Source organism: Macaca fascicularis, chromosome 9, assembly GCF_037993035.2.
Source record: "Macaca fascicularis isolate 582-1 chromosome 9, T2T-MFA8v1.1".
Classification (NCBI taxonomy): Eukaryota; Metazoa; Chordata; class Mammalia; order Primates; family Cercopithecidae; genus Macaca; species Macaca fascicularis.
In genome coordinates this window covers 109729929-109752861 of record NC_088383.1, presented here as the reverse complement: position 1 = coordinate 109752861, position 22933 = coordinate 109729929, and the positions used below count along the sequence as shown (strand labels likewise).

Sequence of the window (22933 nt, the reverse complement as noted above, 5' to 3'; positions counted from 1 at the left end):
TTAATCCTTACAATAACAGCAACTAACATTTATTAAGTGCTTAGTATATATCAGGCACTCCTCTGATAATCTTACATATATTAATTCATCACAATTTTCATGAGAACTTAAACATTATTGTTCCCATTTTGTAGATGCGGAAATGAAAGTGCAGAGATTAAGGAACTTTCCCAAGGTTACATGCCTCACGGATGACGGAGGAGTAAGAACTCAACCCTGGCAACATGCCTCCGAACCAGGGGAAACTGAGGGGTAGAGAGACTAGGTAATTTACCCAGAACAACTTATGATAGCCAGTAAGTGGCAGAGCCAAATTTAGGATCTCTTCATATCATAGTTATTTTTTAATGTTTGTTTTCTCCTCTGAACTGTGAATTTTGAAGGCAGGGGTCCTATAGTTTTCAACTTTAAACTTCAAGTAGAAAAGGTGATCACGAATGTTGACTGATTTATTGACAAGAATTCCAAAAGCAAAGACTGATCAGTTCTTAACTTGCTACGCTCAACATTTTACCTTTTAGAAGGAAAAAGAAGCAACAAAGGAGAATGCTACTCTGAATTCAGTGTCACTCACGTTCTACAGCTGGAAAATATCATGAAGGGAATTTAACTGGATTCCCTCTTAGGTATTTAAAATTTAGACAAAACCCAAAAGCCTGGCTCAGAGAGATCAGGTAGTTTTCCCATGTCACATAGCTAGTTGTCATAAGAATGGGAACTGAAGTTCCTAGCTCAGAGCCCTTTCCACTATTGCAGGCCACTTAATTCTGACCAAGAAAGAGAGACTGATGAAAGGGAAATAGTGGGGATGCAGGGAGAAAGCAAGCACGTCTAGAGTTGACAGTAGCTCAGGAAGGGGGTGCTGGGCAGAATCTGAATTGAAGAAAGCAAAATGATCCATGCTGGGGGAAAGACATGCCGGGGATTCCATGGCAAGAGATTCTAAAAGAGACCATAATTCCACGAGGACGGGATGCTCTAAAAATGAAATTTTGCTTCTATAAGCTCATATAATCAACCTGACAGCATAAAGGGAGTGGGAGTGGGGGAGGGGGTGAAAAAAGAAGGACATTTAAGGAAAATCACTGTTGCTGCACACAGATAAGCTTTAAATTATGATGATCCCAGATTTTAAAAGGACATGTACATTGAACAGCGGAAGATTATGCAGCCATTAAAAAATCGTGTTTTCAAAGAATATTTAATGATATGTGAAAATGGTCCTATGTAATGTTAGGTGAAAATAGCAAGACATGAAGCTTCTTATATGGTATTGTTCAATTTTTGATTAAAAAATTATATATACACAAAAAAGAAAGAGACTGGGAAAATCTACCAAATTCAACAGTGGTTGTCTCCTGGTGATGACATTGTGAGGGAATTTTTAAAAATTTACTATCTCTTCCAAGTACTTCCCAAAGAGCATGTATTCCACTTATGATCATAGAAGTCACTTTTTTTCCTCTTTTACAGGATACATGACAGATGGAAGGGGGGGACCATAACCAAGGATGGATATGAGGGTGGCATGAGCCTGTCAGGAAGACAAAGGCTCAGAACAAGCTGAGACAACAAAAAAGGGCCTTGGATGCTATGTTTGGAGAAAGAAAGAAAAGAAAGGCAGGTTTTGGCTCAGTCCTAGGGAAGAGGATGTGATATTGAGAGAGAAGGCAGAACTTCTCAATCCTCAGCTTGCTTTTGTCTTCACCAAAGGAAAGCATCTTCAAACTGAGCCCAGTAGGAGGGCACTGGTGCCCTGGTCAGGGAGGGGCCAGGCAGGTAACCTCTGGCAATTTCAATGAATTTTCCCAGGTCCAGACAGGACCTAAAACTGCTGCTGATAATCCCTGAGATGTCGCAAAGAAAGGGTGAGGCAGTGACAAGCCCAATGCCAGCCTGTCTGTTAGAAAAGGGGGGAGAAGTACACGTATGCAAATGACACTCAAAATCATAAATTCAGGATCAGGTTCTGGAAATCCTTTAAAAGAAATTATTATACAGTTAATTACAGCCAACAGAAAAGGAAATGGTGATACCCCAGAGCTTGCATGCACTCACAAAAATAAGTTGTGGCATATTTACTCGATATCAACGCTTAGATCAAATACCTCCCTCATAAACACTTCCCTAGTTGCCCTGACTGGAAGCAACTGATCCTTTGTTTTTTTCATTCATCATATGACTTCATGCCTTGATCATGGCATTCATCACATTCTGCTTATATAATGATGTGTCTGTCTACCTCCCTGCTAGATTGTAAGTTTCTTGAGGTCAAGGACTGTGCCCTATTTACCTTTGTAAATCAGTCCTGCCATATGTTGTACATAGCAGGCGCACAATTTCCTCATCAATGTAAACTGGATTTTTAAAAATAATTTATTAACGAAATTCTGTGGAAGTAGTGAATGTTAACATTTGACAAAGAATCTCCTTCCTAGCATAATGGACAACGTGAAAACAAGTAAAATGATTGATGGCTGTTGGGCTCAGTAGTTCCCAAAGCATTCATTCACTTATAGCAGCTAGGAGGAGGTCTCCATCGGTGGGCCATGTGGCTTTCCTGTGTTTTCAAGGAAAATAACTCTTTTGAAAAAAACTAGTTGGATGATGATATAGAAGACATCCTTATGACCTTAATCGGGTAGAATTAAGAACCCAAACCAACAAGATGAAATTCAGCAGGGATAAATGGAATGCCCTATGTTTAGGTTAAAAAAAAAATCAATTACACAAGTGCAGAATGGGGTAGACCTGGCTTGATAGCAATTGATGTGAAAAAGATCTCGAGATTTTAGTTGACCACGAACTAAATATGAGCTTGAGTCTGACACGGCTGCTAAAAAATCGAATGTAATCTTAGGCTATATTATGGATGTAGAGTCTCCAGATGGGAGAGTGGCAAGGCTCTACTGTGCCTGGCATTGGCTAGACTGTCTCTGGAGTTCAGTGTTCATTTCTGAGGAACTTTAGCCTTCAATAATGAATTCTGAGATGGGTAACCAGGATGGTGAGAGAACCCCCTCAAGGGCAGGAACCGTATCATGTGAGAATCTGAAATCTACCCAGGACCTAGCCCAGCATTTGCCAAGAGCTCGGTAAATATGGTGGAATTGATGAAAGGGAGGGAGGGAAGGAAAGGGAGGGTATCAAATGGAGAGCTTTACCGCCACCACCATTCTCTGTGGCAAATTCCATTACCTCTATTTTAAAGATGAGGAAACAGATTCAGAGATATTATGTAATCAGTCAAAGGTCCCAGAGCAAGTAGGGAGTGGAGATGGACCCACATCTGGACATTTGGATCCCACATCCTGTGCTCTTCCCTCAACCCGCATGACTCAGTATAAAGTGGTGCTGCAAACAAACAATGGCCACTGTCCATCTCTGACATACGTCCAGGCAGAGCTGTGGCCTTTCAGGCAGAACTACTGGAGGAAAGAGTTCTATGGTGAGTGGCAGATAAGACAGGATGACCCTTAAGAACCTGACACTCTGCCTTGTCACCATCCAGCCCAGCCAAGGTCTCTCAATCTCAGCCACTCCCAGGCTCCCAGGCTCAAGCCCCATTTTCTGCTTGCCCTTCTAGTCCATTTACCCAGATTCCTACGGAACACACAGTCACGTGTCTGGGCATTTAACAAACAGCCAGTTGTCTGAGTGCAAAAGCCTTGCCTTCCCCAGCAGGCTGTAAGCTCCTGAGAGCCACATCCTGGTTCTCTGCTCCTCTCATACCTCCCAACACAGTGGGCACCTGGGCCCACATTGATACAAAGATCCCCAGAGAGGCCAGAGAGGAAGGTGTCAGTTTCCTCACTATCCCACCGATTTACACACCAAAGCAGTCAAGGACTCTTGGCTCACTGAAAACTGTCCAAGAACAGGGGGATAATCTGAGGGGCCCCTTAGGGCCCTGGCATTTCCTAACCAACCTGTAGAGAAGAGGGAGATATGGAGGAAACCTAGAACCCCAGGGAAATGTACCAGCACATTTACTTTCCTCACTTTAAATAACTTAGCTCCCCCGAAAAAAAGCCCCCAGGTTACCTGTGGAGAAGAAAAGCATGGCACCCACTGCCAAGTCACAGCCAGCCTGGATGTATGCGACCCATGTATGAAGAAGTGGAACGGGGGAGAGTGGGTACCGACAAGGGGGAGGGAGATGAAGGCCAGAGGCCCCAAGAAGGGAACACACAGGTTGTGGGAGAGGGAGGACAGAACCAGGGGAGGAAGGAGAGGGGAGAGCCTCCAGTGGATTTAGGGAATTCCCCAAGGAGATCAACTTTCCCACCTGGGAGCACTGGTGTGCAGTCCTGCTGGCCTGCTGCAGGGGCTGGCGGGGAAGGAGGACTCACTGAGTGTCTAGCTCCTGGGACCCTAGCCCTTCCTCAGCCTTCCCTGGGCTCTCAGGGAGGGGGTGGGGCCCTCTGCCTAGTGCTGTCCCCATTTGGCTCCAGCAGGGACCAGAACCAGTTAGAAATCTCTGGAGCCAAGAGGAAAGGGGGCTTTGTTAGCTCAAAGGACACAAGCAAGGCGAAAAATTACATACCAGGCCGCCCTAAGTATGCTTGTTTAGAGAAACTGCTTGCATTTATGAAGTCTTTGGTGCGGAAAGCAGGGTTGCAAATGACTGCATCAGAGCGACAGTAAAGGCCATTAATTTCCTGTTATGTTTTCCTGTGTTGGGGGCTTTATTAATTTAATTTTACACTGTCGAACAACAGCGAGAGCTGACACTGCCACACCGCCACGGCTAGGGTTTTCTTTTTGTGTGTGTAGCAAGGCTTTGCCTGACATGCAAATCAACACTATTACCAGAACCAATAAAGATGTGTGGAGGGAAGAGGGGAGGGAGGGGAAGGGAGAGCGCAGGGGGGAGAAAGGACCAATGCCATCCTTGGCCAGTGTCTGCCTCCTGTGCCTAGCACCTCCTGGCTTCCCAAGGCGTCCTCCACAGTCAGCAATTTCTGAGCATCCTTTGCTATCCTTCTGCCCTCTTCTTCTCCCCATCCTCTGCTTCTGGATGGTTCTACCTCTATCATCCTCCTCTGTCTCAGTTCCTGGCAGAACTTGCATAGAGACATGGAGTTCCCAGAAAGAAAAGGGACATAGACTTGTCACTGTCTGACCCCAGCTGAGGTATGTCGCGGAAGCCACAGGGGCAAGCAACATGATGGTGCCAAGCCCACAGGCCAGAGCAAAGGCCTATGTTGCGGACTTCCTCTCCAGGCATTTTCTCCCCCATACTCCCTTTTCATCTAAAGTCAAGGGTCCTGGCCCACTTACACATTATTAGTGCACACATGCATGAACCCACGTGCTTGTGCATGTGAGGAAGAGTCCAGAAGAACAGATACTCCAACACTCCAACTTGCTTTTAAGCCCCTCTGTGAGCTTTCATACTTTAACATTGTCAACCACTTATTTCCTTTGAATTACCAGGAAACAAATAAGGTCTCTATTTCTCCTTAAAAGACTCCAATAGCTATTTTCAGTAGCTGTAAGGCACCCACATAGTTCAGACCAAAATGCCAGAGAAAAATGGATCCCCAGCATCAGAAGAAAAAGCAAGTCCCTAGAGGTTCCTTTGTATAGCATTCTGGTCCCTTTTGCTGCCTAGGCCACATACCCACTGCCCAAGACCACCCACACTGTCCCTCACCCAGGCGGCTCCTGCAAGCTGGCTGCCCCAGGTGGCCCACAGTGCCCTCAGCTCCCCACACCACCAGTCCACCCAGGTGCCCACACTGCCCAAGTGCCCATGCTGGGCACTCTGCCTAAAGAGATGGAGATGGCAGGTGAGGAGGGAAGAGAGGAGGAAAGAAAGGCTCCTGGAGTCACCCCTACCAAATCTACTGTCTGCATCCCTCCATCCCAGGCTTCCCAGGCTGCCCGGGCCGAAGGAGATATGTGTGAGCCAGCGAGTGTGTGTGAGTGTGTCTGTGCATCTCCCCCTCTGTCACTGGCTTACTTGCTCTCCTGCTCGCACTTTCTGCTTCAGGAGCTGTTTGGCAGGCTCTGGGAGGCTGCTGGATGGAATCCAGCTCTCCCTAGGAGGAAAGCATAAACTTCATAAACTGCATTTACTTTAATGCAGGTTCCTGGAGCTGCTCTCCTCTGACTTCTCTTCCCTCCCCTTGTCTGCTGTCTGGATCACATTCTACCCCTGCCCCTGTGTGTACCCCAACCTTACACACATGCACACACATACACAAGTACACACGTACACATGCACACACACGCTAGCCAGTCCTCCTGAAAAAGGTGAAGCCTGGGGCAGAAGGAGAAGGGCGAGGTGTAAAAGCTCTGGCTGCAGGATAAAGCCCCAGCCCCAGTCCTGGAAAGGCCCCCAGGAGATGCCCACACACTTGTCTCCAGTAGTGATGAGCACAAAGGGTGCTTTGAAGCAGGCAGGCCGAGCCTCAGGGAGGGAGGGGATGCTGACATTTCACGGGGGCAGCCAAATTAGGAGCCACCTGGAGGATGGGCCACAGGGCTCCAAGAATGGGAGGGAGGGAAGGCCAGGCCTCCGTGCAGGTTAAGGTTTGTGAGGCCTCTCTTGTCTAGTGCTGTCAAGGTCAGCAGGTTCGGGTTCACTGAAGGGTCAGGATGGTTTGAATTACTGGCTCCACTGCAACTCGGCTCTGAGGCTCGTGATCTGTCTCACAGCCCCTGAGCCAGGCCCAGCCCTCCCCCAACCCTCTATGCCTTTCCACCCCAACGGGGCAAAATGGAGAGGGTCCCAGAGAGCCCTAAGGCCACCATGGCTCTGAGGAAGGCAGAGCAGGAGGAGTCCTTCTCTGGGCTCCGGGGGTGGGGGGCAGCAATGGTCAAGGAGGCTGCCAGGACCATTCTCCCCGGCCTACGTCCTCTCCAACCCTTTTTCCAGCTGCCTGCCCTTCTCAGCTGCCTGCTTGTCTGCAGAGGAAGAGGAACGCAGGGAGGCGAACTCAGGAGCAGCAGGGCCTGGGGATAGCCTTGGTGCCCATCTCCTTCTTCCTGCTTCCATAGCTTGTGCTTGGGGAAGAAGGGCAGAGCTGAGGCAGCGGATTTCCTGCTTGGTGCCCTTGCGGGGTGGGAAAGGAGAACAATGCCTGTCTGCAGGGCTGGAAGGTAGTTGCCAAGTGAAAGACTAGGAAGTTGAAGATGTATTCTGACAAGATGGGTGCTCATCCACGAGGGTGCAAACGTGGAGCTGGGCACGTTTTGGGTACCTGACAGCCTTTGCTGAGACAGTGGTATACCTGCACCCACCCACCCCTATTTCCAGTGGTGGATGGACACATACAGCCCCCTCCGGGGCAATTCTGTACATTCTCTCCTGGTAGGGTGGAACTGACCTCTCTATTCTGAATTTCTGGCACTCTGTGAACAAATATATACTCTTTTGTGCTAAATCTCAAAATACTTCCCCAAACAACCAGATGGAACTCTTCATCCACATAACACCATTAACTAGTTGGGAAGCAAAGGTAGCTGGTGATTTGGCTGCTGGCTCTGATATAAAGGCAAGGACATATGCAGATGCATATACCTATGTCGATCCACACAGCCAGGGCTAAACCCCTGTACTTCCCCACAAAAACATACAAATCACCTATGCACAGGGCTCAAGATAAAGGTCCTTCTAAAACATCGACAGAACCTACACCTACCTCTGGATAACGGCATGGTCAATATTCAACAGGCTCACTGCCAACTCTACCCAGAGGTTGGCTAAAATATGTGATCCAACTAAGACAGAAAACCTGCCCCCTCAGGTATGAGCAGTTTAATTTCCTTGGTTACTAGGAAGATATAATCATAGCAATGAATGTGTGTTCATAAACGAGTTTTTTTCCCTGTGTTTTGGTGAGTGCTGACCTTTGAACCTCAGCTCTTTCTTGGACTGAGTGAACATTAGGCAGGTTTTGAGTTTGAGTTGGAAAATGAACATGGGTTGAGCCAATGCAGTTAAAGTCAGGCACTTCTCTAGACAGGCAGTTGCCATCATATAGATTTGGTTTCTGGACTGTCATAGGGCCTATCTTCTAGGGAGGGGAGAGTCTGTGATGTGCTAGATAGTACAGTGTGTGAAATCATGAAACCCCACCAATAATCCACAGAGCACCTCTCCTTAGAGAAGCACAAATTCAGGCTGGGCGCGGTCGCTCATACCTGTAATCCCAGCACTTTGGGAGGCCGAGGTGGGTGGATCACCTGAGGTCAGAAGTTCAAGACTACCCTGGCCAACATGGTGAAACCCTGTCTCTACTAAGAATACAAAAATTAGCCGGGTATGGTGGCGGGCGCCTGTAACTTCAGCTACTCAGGAGACTGAGACAGGAGAATCGTTTGAACTGGGAGGCAGAGGTTGCAGTAATCTGAGGTCGTGCCATTGCACTCCAGCCTAGGCAACAAGAGTGAAACTTCATCTCAAAAAAAAAAGAAAGAGAGAGAAGCACAAACTCTGCTCAGCTGCCCTCTGCCAACAAAAATGTCTTCTTACAGTGCTGAACTAGGGTCTGGGAGGAGAGCAAAAGCAGAGAGGTCCTGCAATTCCCTACCCAGGATGTAAGCTCACTTTAGAAACCTGGGAGCACACTCCTTCTCCCTTGTCTTCTCTAGGAAAAGAGTCGGATGGCTGGGTGTGCATGTGTGTGTGTCTGTGTGCGTGTATGTGTGTCGGTGTGTGTGTGTGCAAGAATTAGGTGGTAAACAGACATAATTGTGCCCAAGTGCTGGGTTTTTGTTTACCCAATATGGTGCAACCTCGCCACATCTTCTGGGCCCTCCTCAGCCTCTCTCCAAGCTCCTTCAGGCTGAATCTCATCCCACTAAAATAAGTGTGTACTCAGCAAAACTTCCCCAAACTCTTCCTACGCAGGGAGCACTCAGATCTCTCTCTAGTTCTGCCAGGCCCTGCATCTGGACCAAAATGCCACTGAGAGAGTCAGGCTCTGGCTCCTGCCTCTGCCCCCAGCCATACCCAGTCCTTGCAGTTCAGAGCAAGCCTACCAAGGAGCGCTCACCCACCGACTTCCCCCATCAGCCTCGGTCAACACAGCAGTCTGCACCCGAGTGCCCAGGGCCTGGGAAGCCGGGCAGTGGCAGCCTCTGGTCTTCCTTGGGGTCCTCCTTGCCTGCCTTTTCTGACCCCAGCCCTCCTCCCGCTGCCCCTCCAGAGGGAGAGTGGGGAAGAGAGCTTGGTGACCAGGGCACGCCTGGTTTACATTAATGAGATACAGCGAGTGTAATCCAGCCATGGAGGCAGTCTACAAAAGGAGGCGATCGCGGGTGGCCAGGAGCAGAGCTGCTCAGGTAATTGGTTTATCTATCTGGAAGCAGGGGGAGCAATCTCAGCACAGACAGACTAGCAGTAAAGTCTCTTCCTTAAGGCTATTTCCTTTGTCTTTTCAATTGCTTGCACATCCATGTGAGAGAGGGAGAGAGTGTTAAAGAGAGAGGGAGAGGGAGAAATGTTAATTTGTGAATTAATGGCTTTTCTCAGCGGAATTGTAAATTCAAATGTCACCTCACACGGTGACACCACGGCTGGTCTGCTGAAGAAGCAATGATAAGATCCCCCACCTCCCTCGGTGCCCCTCCCTCCCCAAAGATAGCTGTGGAGTGGAACATGCTACTTTTAATTTGCAATAACAACACAACAGAGGTATGCAGTAATGACTGCCTTCTTCCACCCTCCTGGCTTCCTTCCCCCATAGTCCAGTGGCTCCCCCATTTCCTCTCTCCCCACACCCTTCTCAAACAACACCTCACTTTGCCCTGGGTGCCCCCCACCCCACCCCAGCCAGCGCCCGATCACATGGGGGTGTGCATTTGGAATTGACAACGCTGCAACCCTCTCTTCTCCTTCAATAATCAGGGAATTAATGACCCTGAAGTTAAAGTGAGGCTGATACCGAGGCCCTGCCCAGCGTTGGGAAAAAGCCTTCATTGTTTTCAAGCAGGAGGCGGGCAGCAGTGAGGGAGATTCATGGATGGAGATTGAATATGCAATTTTCTTTCACCTTGCCAAGAGCTGCCCCTGGGCTGTGCCTGGCCTAAATTTTTCCTTTTACCATCTCTGCCTTATCCGGCCCTCCCACCTCCCTTCCATTCTTTCCAGAAAATTACCTTCAAAATTGATTTCCACTTTTACAAACAAATATAATGGGAACACAGGAAAAAACTTGGGCCGTGATGAATTAGGGCTGTCAGGTGCTTCCAGGTCTCCTTTGCTTTTGTTTTACTACCCGATCTGCTCTTTGTTTTTCCAAGGGCTGGAAAAAGTGCCCCCCATCCACTGAGTGCCTGACCCTCCAGGCCACCGGGGCCTCAGCCCCCAAACCCCATCAGTGGCCCATGGCAGAAGTAATCCAGGCCCTGAGACTCTATTAGCCTCCTGGTCTCCCAGTGGAAGCCTGAGCCAACTCCTCCTTTTCCACACTCTGGCCCTCAGGAACCCACTCTCTGAATGTTCTCTAACCGCCACCCCCAAGCTATTTCCCTTGACCCCCACACCATGTTCCCTCTGGCCCTCATACCTCTCAAAGTCCAGACCAGATGCAAACCTCCACCTCCTCTAATGTGGGCAGGATCAGTGTATACCTCGACTAGAGCAAATGAGAGACAGACAAACACTGAGAGATCCCAAAAGACAGGAAGGCAGAAGATCGGGGGCAGGACCCCAAGATCGGGAGACCAGATTCCCCTTCTAAGGGTTACAAGGGTTCTGAGCTGCAGTTCCCACACAGCCTGGCTGTAAGGGCCTCAGTCTCCCTAGACTTGGGCCCTAGGCCGCCCCTGGAGGCAGGCTCAGGACAGCACCTCCATTTATCAGCAGAAGGTAGGGTGATGCCTGTGCCCAGGACCATGGACGCCCAACACACTCAGGCCTGGCTTAGAGCTCTCCCTGATCACACGGTCACACCTGGCACTCTCTTCAAGCATGCACACTACCCAGGTAACTGCATACCTTCCCAGTGCATGACATTCCCATCCCCTTACGCCCAAAGATCTCAGAGCGGTAGAACACAGGCATACTCACACTGGCATAAACTGTGTAAAAAATTACATTTGGATTTATAAAACAAACATACATTTTCCAAGGTAAATAAATAAACTTGCATGTGGGGGCAGAAATGTACACAGATGAATAGAGGGAGAGATGCCCACATATTAGAAAAAGAAGGGGATCTTATATTTATTTATTTATACACACCTAAAATGCCTGTGGAGGCGGAAAGATGACATGTGGCCCAAGTGGGTAACCACAGAGTAAATGAACAGATCAAATGGACAAAGGTTCTCCCAATCCCAGGTGTGAGGACGACGCCTTTCCTCCACTGCACTGGTCCCATCCAGGTTAGCTAATCCCAGCATCCACTAAAGACTGCCCTAGTTACAAGGAGCTGCACCAAGGTTAGGGCACCTGTGCCCAGATAAATTTCTTTCTAACACAACTTCATTTCCTCATGAAACATAAACCTGCCAATTAGGCTTTATTTCCCAGGTACACAAGGATGCATCTTCCAAGATGAAGTCAGCTCAACACTAAATTCATGACCTCATGGAATCCTCTCCATAGTCCCCAAGAAGGAAGTGCCATTACCATCTCCATTTTACAGAGGAGAAGATTGAGCTGATGAAGGTTAGGTGACTTACCCAACTAGTGAGAGGCAACAGGATTCAGACCCCGCTATGCTCACTCCAGAGGCCACATTCGTTCCCACTGAGCCCCACTGCCCATCCATGCCCTGCTCTAGGGATGGCATGCTCACTCCTACCCTGTGCCTTCCTTCCTGGTGGGAGTTTCGGCAGCCTTCTGTTGCCTCAAGCCAGGCTCCCAGACAAGGGCAGGTCTTCTCATTTCCATGGCTTAATCCCTTCATTTGCTCCAAGTCTAACCTGAGCAACACTCTTGGGGACCTCTAGGACGGTAGCTAACTAAGGAAATAAACTGCTTCTTCCAGTTATAGCTTCATCCAAAGCAGAAGGGAGCTATTAAAGGCAGTGACAGGACTCGGCCATTTGCAGCCATGCAGCCTGCCCTGCCTGCAAACGCACAACTGCATCAGCTTGGCACCACTCAACGGCACAATTCATTGTACACCTAATTAATGGAATGCAGTATCATGACCCCCTGCAATCTCACACCTCAAAGGATGATCCCAACACACCTCCCTCACACAGACCAGCAGACTCTCACCATATGACTTCATTTGGATTCTTGGACAAGTTATGTAACTGCCCTGTGCTTCAACACCACCACCGATGAACAGCAACGTTTTGGGCCCCAGCCGAAAGCAACTGAGTGAAGGCGAAGGACTTTCAGTTTTCAGCCTGATTGCAGATAGGGAAATACAAGAATCTCTCTCCTCCAGCCACATAAACCAGCTCACACAGTGTTCAGGGAATTGGCTTTCCTTCGAAGGGCCCAGGGAATCCAGCACTAACATGCTTACCCATAATTACAGCTAAGAAGAAGTGAGGATTTTTGCATGATATGAACGGGGATTCTACCTTCTCAGACTGATGGACAGCCTGTCTTCTGGGTGCTTCAGAATATAACTTCCTCATCCATCTGGCCTGTCTACCTGTCTCATTCTGGGAGCTCCTGGGCTCTTGGGATGAGGGTCAAAGCCTCTTGACCAGCACATTTCTCAAAGGAAAGTCAGGGGGTGTTTTCCATACTCTCAAAGGCCAAGGCATGGGAAGGGGTCTCAAACAGGCTCACAGTCACTGCCAGTTTTTCCCCAGAGTCACAGCTGATCAGTCCTTTCCTAATATCCCCAGGGAAATGATGGCTGCAGATACTAATAACACTGTCCATATTCTGAGTGCCAATGCCAATAATGTTCTGGGCATTATCACTGTGAGCACCAATAACTACTGCTGAGATTGTCTCCATAACGCCAGCACGCACTGCAGTGATTGTCCTCACTAATGCCCATCACCGTGACATTGTTAGAGCTGAAGAATAGGCCGAACTGTACCCAGAGCAAAAGAGGAGCAGCTTCCTGGAGGACAAAGAGGTTCACAGCTTGCCCTCAGGGTAAGACACTCCTAGGAAGATGCCACAGTGCTTGAGGCCAAAGGAGGGCCAGTCTGGCAGGGTCTTTAAGGGTCCTCCTGGAGGGAGATGAGCCCCTCCATTCCCTCTAGGGTCTAGCCCTTTGATGTGCATCCTCAGTGCCATCCCAACACCCCTCAGTTCCCCGTCAGTGTTCTCTTTTGCTGCAGTCCTGGCCCAGTCACTGAAGGACACACCTGGGTGTCTGCAGCCCATGCCCGAGGCTGCCTTCTGTGACTGGCCTGCCAGCTGCTTTGCTACCTTGGCCTGACTGCAGAGTTGGGCTACATCATCTTGACACATAATTATCTCCCCTATTCTTAATCATCTGAGCTGCTCCCTAATGCAAACTGGGCCTGGCTGCTTAGAAGCAACCAGAGTGGGGGAAACGGGAGGAGGGGCTGCCACAGCTTTACCTTTGCTCTCTCCTCTCCCTTCCCACCGGGGGCTGGTGGATCAGGATTGGAGGGGGAGGTCAGGGAGAACTGGTCTCCCTCATAGGCCTGGCCTCCACCAGGGAAAATACAGCTCCATTTGGCCTGGGGTTGGTTAAGAGGAGTTGGTAAGAGGAGGAGAACTGTCTCTCAAAAAAAAAGTGCAGCCTCTGATATTTCTTGACACCTGGATAGGCTCAGCAGGTAAATGTTTCAGAGGAAACTTGGGGGCCCCATAATCTCTTGCTTTGAAGACTTCCACTGCTTCCTGCAACATGGCCCTGGTGCGTCACTGTCACACTGCTGGAGCATGAGCTTCCCAAACCCAGCCCTGCTCCTGTCCCTTCCTGCTCAGACTACTCCTGCCTTCAGGAAAAAAAAAAAAAAGGCCCAAACTCCTTCTATGGTCTAGACCTGGCCTGCTATCCTGTAGCCCTAACCTGTCTCCTCAGCCTTACTGTCCGCCACATCTCTTTGTGCCTTCTATCCCTGCCAAAGCTGCCCTGCAGCGGTTGGTCAAAGGGCCTTCTGGTCACAAGGCTCAGTCTATCAGATAGAATTTCAGGTTACCATTGTCTCTGAACATTCTCCTCTTCATCCCTCAGGCCCCTCTTCAAAGAGCAGCCCTTCCTGGCCATGTACTCCCTCCCCAGCCCAGTTCCTGTGGCCCGCCATCTAGACCTCCATCGCAACAGGGTATCTGATGGGCCTATCTGCTCTTTGGGCTCACATGTTTAACATGCTCCACTAGAATGTAAGCTCCTTAAGGACAAGAATCATATCTTGTTCTGCTTTGGGATCCTATAGTACCAAGCCTTTCTTGAAACTGATGTCCAGGAAAGGTTCACTGAACTGAACTGATTAGAAACAATGAAGGCGATCAACCGCTCAGGAGTGCACCCTGTTCTGGGCCAGCCAGGTGCAGCCCTGGGTGACCACAGCCTCATGCCAGTGCCTCCATACCCCCCGCCTTTCTTGCCCCACAGGAGCCCATGCAGCAGAGGGCATACTTGGCCACAAGGTTGGCATACTTGGCCACAGCCTCAGACTGAAAAGGGAGATTACAGAGGGGCATCTGTGGCCTCCCATGGGCTGCTGGGCCTCTCACCCCCTAAAAAACACAGGGGCTGCTGGTTAAGGGAGAGACTTTTAGGGTTTGAGGCAGATTCTATCAAAGAACTCGGGGTGCCAAGGTCCTTGGCCAAGGCCTGAGCATGGGGAGCCTCAGGGAGAATTGGGACTTAGGGCCTTTCCCACAACCTCCCCCTGCCCATCAGAGGCTGCTGCCAAAACAACCACAATGAAATTTAGTGAATGGCAAAGGCCGTGGCAGCCAAATCGGTTTGGATATTTTGGAAGAAGGAGAAATAGAGCCAGACAAGCTGTTTCCCTGTGAAACGAGGCCATTAGGGCTTCTGGAAGGAGGCCAGCACCAGGTCATCACTGTCTTGCCAGGCCTAGGCCTCCCCTCCACGCTGTCCCTTCCGCTGGGGGCCAGGCTTCTCCCTTCTCTTCCCTCAGCCTAGGCCGGGGGATCTTGGACTGTGGGCCCAGGCAAGCTCAGCGTTGTCCCTTTTCTCTGCTCCTCACTCCATTAGGCTTCCCCTACCGAGGGTTTGTCTATGTGTGGAATGACCAGATAATTTATTGTCCAAACAGGACATTTCTAAGAGAAAAGGGAGATGCTGAGATGCTGACTGGCCAAGACGCAGAGACAACAGGCATAAATTGGGACTGTCCTGGGCTAATGGGATAGATGGTCACCCCTTTACGCTCATTGTCTGAGGATTCTGTCTCTTTCCTGGGAGATGTCTTTAAAATCCTCTGAAGGCCAGGAGGTTACCACTTCTCCAGAGGGAACCATGAGAAAATGGGGGCAGAAAGCAGGCCGGAGACACTGGTGTCTCTGTTGGTCTGGGTCTGCCAGCTCTGTGCCCCAGCTTCACGCATCAGAAGAGAACCAGATGGTAACCAAGAGACCCCCAATGTCATGACATTTGAAAAACACTTTGTCCCAGGCTCATCCCCACCACTCTCCCCCTTATGTCTTTTCTTCTCTCCTCTTCCTCTTCCTTCCCCATTCCCTTTGACACCCTTCCTAACAGCTTGGCTGCACCTTGAGGCATTCCAGGGAGGTGAGGGAGAGGGCCAGGGGATTTGGAGTGGCATCTCTACTCATGGAGAAGAAGAGGAGAGAGGGGTCCCATGTTCAGCTCCCTGTGAGGTTTGAACCGGGGGTGGTGTGCATGTGTTAAAGAGAAAGGACACCAGGGTTGGCTGCACATGACATCACTCCCTCACCTCCAGACAGATTGGGATCATGTAAGGACAAGGTAGGTTGGCCTTTCATCCTCAGGTCAGAGACCAGGTGTTCCCCCAACTCCAAAACCTTCCCAAGGTAAACAGTTCCTGCTTCTCCTCCCGGCATCCCACAGGGATCAACAGGGTGAGCCCTAGTGGCAGGTGAGGCAGCCTGGGCTGCTGAGCAGATGGTGAAGCTGATGGCCTCACCAGCAGCCACCCTCCCTCTCTCCAGGAGCCAGCAGGGCAGTTGGGGGACCTGGGCTTTGCTACTAAAATTGATCTTACAGCAGAGCAGCTGCGAGGCCGGGCCGAAACCGGAGCTTGGAGTCCAAGGACAAAGCATGCGAAGGGGAAGCCACACCTCTTCCCTCCTCCCTACCTTCATCACGTTTCCTCTTCTCACCATTGGAGCGAGGAATCCCCAGGATCCCATTGATGGAGTAGGATCCCACTGGGTCATTGGAGGCGCTGGAAACAGGAGGGGAGGCCGTGCTGGGAACTGGATGAAAGGAAGGAGGAAATGGCATCAGGATAGCAGTTGTGATCGTAGGCCAAAGCCCCAAGGCTCGGGGGCAGAGAGAAGCAGAGGACATAAGGAGGGATAAGGAGCCCACATTCCTCTTGTTCCTCTACTTCCTCTGGGGTCTATTTAAGAGGGGATTGCATTGCCACGTACAGGCTATTATTCACTTCTGTCCAGCCCTGAGGTAAGTGGTGCCCAGTCAACCCCAGGCCTTCTCTGCAGATCTGTGGATTTCACTGGGGTTCTCAAACTCACTATCCTAAAGACGGATGAAGTACAGGCCCAGGAAACACCAAAGCTGTCTCCATCTAGGCAGCACCTCCATGGTCCTCTAGAGAGCACAGCTCTTTGGATACCCCCTTGCACAGCTCATCCAGTCCCTGGAGTTGGGCAAACCCTTCTAATGAAGACCCAGCTCATTGTTCTCAGTCTCCTGGGCTGAGTCTTTACCAATCCTGATTTAAAGTCTGTGGCTTTCTAAGATCTGTCTCTGATTCTCTAGGGGACACAAGACTGGTCCTGATGTTCCCCAGGAGTGTGCAATTCTCTTTCTCAGCTGCTTTTGGTCTTGAAATCACTTGAGAAACTCCTAATTTCCCCCTTAGGGCACAGATTAGTGAACCCATTCACTCCATGGTGATCAACTCAGGTACAGCCTGGCCCAACCCTCCCTCCCAGCACACACTGTAACACTGGCCTAGTAAACAACAGCTCCTGCCAACTCCTGGAGGGCTGGAACTAGCCATTTCTATTACCTGCTGGTCAAGAAAGAAGGGGACAACTGCCAAGAGGAGCAGCAGGAAAAATGTAACCACATCCCAGCCCCTCAAACCCCAGGCCTCATCTATGGCTACAGTAGCACCAAGTTTCTCCTTGGGCCAGAGGGAAGCTAGTCTATGTGCGCTGGGGACAGAGGAGGAGTGTTAGCAGGTGTTCTAGTAGGCCTGGGTCACGTCTCCGAGAGGCCCTAAGCATGGCTCAAAGAATCAGGAGGATGGAGAGAGGAAGAGAGATACAGAGTGGGTGAGACAGAGGTTGAGCAATCAAGAGAGAAAGGCCAAGAGGAAAGAGGCCATGAGGAAGGAGGGAGACAGAACAGAGCCAGAGCTACACCTAAGAGAGAAGAGAGAGAAGGGCAGAAGGAGAAAAGAAGAGGAGGCAAGGGGAGAAGACAGAAGGACAATGTTAAGAACAAGATGGAATGTTAAACAAAGATGGAATAAGAAAGTTGATATGAAAGAAAGAGGGCACAGGTAGGGAGACAGAATCAGATAAAAACAAAAGATTATAGAGAAGGAGGGAGAGGGAAGCAGGAGGAGGAGAAGAAGAAAAAGAAGAAGAAATGCTAGAAGGAAAACAGTTAGAGAGATGAGAGGAGGGGAGAGGATAGGGACTGCCTAAGGCGGGGAAGAGGGAGGTGACAAAGGTGGGAGGCAAAGAACAATCCTAGTAAACCAGTATCTCTCAGGGAGACCCTATGTGGACAGGAGTTCAGGCGAGAGGAGTTGGCAAATAAGATGGGCCCTGGACCTCAACCGGGCAGGCAGTTCCCAGGGATGGAGCTGCATTTCCTGCCTTTCTCTAGGTGGGATCTGGCTTCCTCCCCTTCCCTGAGCCCTCTTACCAATGGTGTGGCCAGGGGCGGTCACTCCTGTCCCAGCCCCATCCGGCGTTGGGTGGAAAGGCTGCTGAACTTTGGTCCGGATGATTCTGCAACAGCGTCACAACAGCATCACACATCATATGCCCACTCCTACCCCGGCCAATTCCAGCCCAGCCCTGCAAAGGGGCTCTCTCCCAAGTTCCTCAGCGATTTCCTCATCCATCTGCTCCCTGCGTCCCTGCCCTCACTGACTGCTGCAAGGCACAGGGTTTTCCTTCTGTTGGCTCTGCAGATCCAACCTAATGTAGCTCTGGGTGAATGCAGCCTGCCTTCTGTCCTGCTATGTGCATCACCCAAATTATTGTTTGATTTTTGGTAGCAAGGATCAGGGCAGCAGACCCAGTGAGCACAGCATTCTTTCTCTTTCTGCAGGGTGAGGACTGCCCTGGTGGCTTGTTGTCCATCTTTCTCTCCTCAACCACACATGCATCTCCTCCTGGTACCAGGACCTCCTGGGTTTTGAGATCATTTTGGAGCTGGCTTTCCTACTTGGGGCTGTATCACAGTCCTTCAGAGTTGAGAGGATGAGATTTCCCCATATCCTGAAAGAATGAGAAGTAGCCAGGGAGGGGCTGGGTCACAGGTGACCCTTTTGTCCCCAGGACTCCAACACAGCACACAATCCCCTTGCCAGATGTCAGGTCCTGAACAACCTCCTCTTGAGCCCACTTACTGCCCTCAAACAAGTCAGAGCCTTGTTCCCATATGGCTGGCTGGTTTGCTGGCCTCCTTTTCTGAGGTTCTTACTTGGATTGAGGCTTCTTCGCCAGCCTGATTGAAAGGTCTGGTACCCTCCCTGTACATCTTGGGGAGAAGGGGCCAAATCAAACATTCCAGGAGCCTACTTTTCAGGGATCTGAAAAACCCAGGGCTCAGTGATGCCAAAGACCAGTCCCAGGGCCAAGACTGAGGAATGCTCCCCCAACCCACTGGTCAAATGAGGGGCCTTTGGAAGCCACTTTTCTGATAGCATTGCTCTTCCCCACAGAGAGGCATGTGAGCCAAGCTCACCTCAACCAGCCAGGTGAGTCACAAGCCATGAACCAAGTCAGCTCTAAAAGCTTTTCCTGAACACTTGCAGGCGTTGGGATAAGCCAGCTCATAGTGCTGGATATGAAGGTGGGGAGGGGAGACTTAACCCCTGAAAAAGCTAAGTTACCAGAGGGAATCAGGTAGTTAGTGCTGGAAAGTTGGAGCGGAGGAACCATTCCCCTTGCAGGAGAGGGAACTGGGGAAGAAGTCGCTGAAGACAGGGAAATTGATGTAGATCTTCAAAGCTGAGTAGGGCTGAAATCAGAGGCACAGAGGATGGCGGAAAGGACACTGGGCTACGTGGCAGGGGCCCTGAGTCCTGCTTCTGATTTTGCATTTAAGAAGCCACATAGCCTTGGTCTCATCTCTCAACTTCTCTGGGCCTCAGTTTCTTCAGCTGTAAATGAAGGGGTTGGACTACAGGATCTCCACTGTCTCTTTCCCCAGTAAAAAATAACTTGATCCTAAGATGAACAAAGAAGTAGAGGGGAGGGCATCACAAGCTGGTGGAAGCAGAAGCCATGTGAACCTGCTGCCTTCTGGGTTAATGCCCAGAGCGGTCAGCCAGAAAGAGTGGAGGCAGGCAAAGGACTAAGAGGAAACAAGGGTAAAAACTTGGATGTGATGAGAACCATCACCATTTTCCACTTACTGAGCATCTACTATGTGCCAATATTATACACAATTTATATGACTTATATATATTACTGTTAATTCGCACAACCACCTCCAAAGTAGAGACTATTACCCTCATTTTGCAAATTGAAAACCAAAACTGAGACAAGTTTAAGTAGCTCACTCAAGATCACACTACTGGCTGGGTGCGGTGGCTCATGCCTGTAATCCCAGCACTTTGGGAGGCCGAGGCAGGCAGATCATGAGGTCAGGAGTTCGAGACCAACCTGACCAACATTGTGAAACCCCGTCTCTACTAAAAATACAAAAATTAGCCAGGCGTGGTGGTATGCCCCTGTAATCCCAGCTACTCAGGAGGCTGAGGCAGGAGAATTGCTTGAACCCAGGAGTTGCAGTGAGCTGAGATTGCACCACTGCACTCCAACCTAGGTGACAGAGTAAGACTCGTCTCAAAAAAATATCACGGTACCAATTAGGGCAGACTCAGAACGCAGCCTCTAAAATCTATGCTTTTTGTTACTTTGTCATCCTGCCCCCAACATGTAGGAACCAGGTTTAGAGGGTCTTAAACCATGAGTGATTTCTAAATGAGGGGTATCTGTACAAACAGATCCCAGTAAAGCAACATACATATACATGAGGCATGAGGCGATATGGAGCTGGTCTCAGGAAAGAAAGGGAAGAATTTGCAAGACAAGAGGAAGGCAGAATGGCCGGAGTTTGGCAACCAACTGGAGTCAACCATGGCTTTACAACCTCAGTTTTGTGTAACTGGAAGCTTGGTGGAGTTTACATCAGCAGGTCAGGAATAAGGCTGTAGGGAGGTGACTGGTGTTGGAGGGAAGTGGTAGTGTTGGTCCTAGATGTACAGCATTTGAGATGAAAGAGGAGCGTCCAGGTGCAATGCCCCTGCATCAGCAGGCAAAGAGGTATGGATTTAGGAGACTGTCAAGGACCAGGGAAAGGAGTATTTAAAAGACAAGAGGCCTAAGGAGTGGATACTGGAGGACATTTACTTCCAGGGACTGGGAAAAGAAACTGACCTTGCCTAGGAGTCAGAGAATTGGTTGCACAGGAAATGGCAGACCAAGATAGGTCAGTTTCACCTAAGTCAATGGAGAAGAATGTTTCAAGAAAAACATGACCTGCAGTGCCAACAGCAACGTGGAGACTGAAAGGAATTGGGAACAAGAAGAGGCACAGATTTGGGATTCTGGTGGCCATTAATGGCTTTGAGGAGGAGTCTCAGCAAAGCAAGTGGAGCAGGAGCCAGACAGAACAAGGTTAGGGAATGCATAGGGAGGAAAGCGAGGCAGGGCGGTAAACGGAGAGTATTGCCTCAGAAGTTTTTGGAAAAGGAAAGGACAGGAAAGTGTGGAAGGTGGAGGATGGAATGGGTAGCTAAGTGGAGGGAAGGACTTCCTGGGTAGGAAAGACCTGGATAAGCTTGTAGACTGAGGAGGAAGAACCAGTGAAGAGGAAGAGACTGAAATTGCCTTAGGGACTGTGGATGATTAACAGAGCAAGAGAGAACAAGGAAAAATGGAGTGCAGACTCCAGGGAAGTGTTAGCCAGAGATGGCATATTTTCAGGTGACCAAAGCTTTGAAAAGGAGCTTTTACGGTTTTTATCTCTCAGCAAAGCAGAAGGCAAGGTCATCTCCCAAGAGTTGGAGGGAAGGTTTGGAGTATGATCACAATGGAAAAGATTGGATAGTAGCTGAGAGGTGGTGTACAATCACCTACAAGAAAAGTCTAGAAAGATGCTGAGCAGCTCAGAGTAGCTGCTCCTAGTTTACTGCAGCAAAAGCTTCTGTGAGTTCACTGGGCCTGTGGGTGGCTCTGGCTTGAGGGCTGATGGGCTCTTGACTAAGGGAACCCCAGGGGTGGGGCTGGCTGAGAGAGATAACTGGATGGGCTTGGGGAGTTTCTGTCTTTGTTACCCAGAGCCTCTGACCCCTAGGGCACTGGTGCAAATTTAGCTGAGGCAGCAAGTGATGGAAAATCACTACTCCCTGACAGCGGCTTGGTGGTGCATGGAGGAGGAGCTGGGCAGGGTGCCTGCTGTGAGTTACTAATGCTCTTGGTGTCCATCCATGACCTCAGGCAATGGGCACTTGCCAGTACCTAGAGCTGATCTCGGAGAATTTAAGAACTGGGATCGTGGAAATCTGATGGTCATCCATTGTCCTCCTGTCTCCCATAGGACAACCCAACAACTCATGGCAATTTCACTCGGGGCTAAAGGATGAATGAAGTAAAGTAGTTGTTGATGATGATGGCCTGATACCATTTCCCCATGTTCCTCCTCCTTCTCCAATTCTTTTTCATACTTGGCCTCACAAGATAGCCAGACACACACCAAACCTCCATGGCCCCGGGCAGGTTTAGCCTGGAAGGTCAAATTCTGGATATAGATCCCTGGAGGGTGCAGCCGGGACCCTGGAGGACACAGCTCTGCTCAGAAGCTGGGAGGTGTCATTTTTCCATATCTACAGAGAGACTGCCCTGCCAGGGTGCCCGCTCCCCACTTCTCTTTCCTTCACAAGATACTCTTTCTCCTCCACCATTTCTGATGAGAGCTCGCCCTTTCCTGGGGATCTCCAGGGCTTTGGCCAGGGCCCCGCATGGGGACTTCCAGGCACTTAGAGTCTCCCACACTTCCAAGGGAGTGAGAGCAGCAAAAGGAAGAAGGGTATGGGTTATGGGCTCAGCCTGCCTTAGTCTGAATCCCGGCTTTGTTACTTGTTGCCTGTGAAACCCCTGGCAGTTTCTTTTTCCCTTCTCTGTAAAAGAAGATAATACTACCATACACTTCATAGGACTGTAGTGAGGACTAAATAGGACACTCCATGTAAATTGATTAGTATGATGGTTGGTTCAATAAATGCTACCTATAACAACAATGATGACCAGTATTATTATTCCTACGGGTGACCCCTAGGCCCAGCTGCTTTCAATTTAGGGGCTGAGCCAGATGCAGGCAGGAGACCTCCCTACCCAGTATGCCCCAGACTGGTCAATGCAGGTGCCACTGAGACCCTGGGAAGAGCATTGAGAAGACAAGAAACTGCAGCAGCGGTGGCAACATCCGACCCAAAAGGAGGTTGCGTCAGACTCTGAAGAAGACAGACTGGGGACTGGACCAAGCCCCACTGGGGTCACTGGCAAGGATCCACAGGGTACCCAAGGGATGGCAGGGGGTCGTGGCAGGACTTCAGAGCAAAGGATGACAGGGCAGGTGGGGAGGCCACTCCCTCATTGGTTAAATTCCTGGAAGACCCCCACCTC

General features: G+C 49.9%; 1 protein-coding gene across 21 annotated transcripts in view; it reads right to left on the bottom strand.

Annotated features, from left to right (window-relative positions):
* The window catches only part of PAX2 (paired box 2), a 93781-nt gene that overhangs the window by 31597 nt on the left and 39251 nt on the right, over positions 1-22933 (bottom strand). For 11 of the 21 annotated variants that reach the window (XM_015456586.4, XM_074000798.1, XM_015456585.4 and 8 more), the window contains 2 exons: positions 17937-18022; positions 16169-16288 (listed from right to left, as the gene is read on the bottom strand). In XM_015456586.4, the coding sequence (XP_015312072.2) occupies positions 16169-16288; positions 17937-18022 (206 nt within the window). Of the gene's footprint in view, positions 1-10523; positions 10593-16168; positions 16289-17936; positions 18023-22933 lie in introns of all 21 variants that reach the window. The other 10 variants (XM_045361387.3, XM_045361388.3, XM_015456583.4 and 7 more) reach the window with 1 other exon arrangement.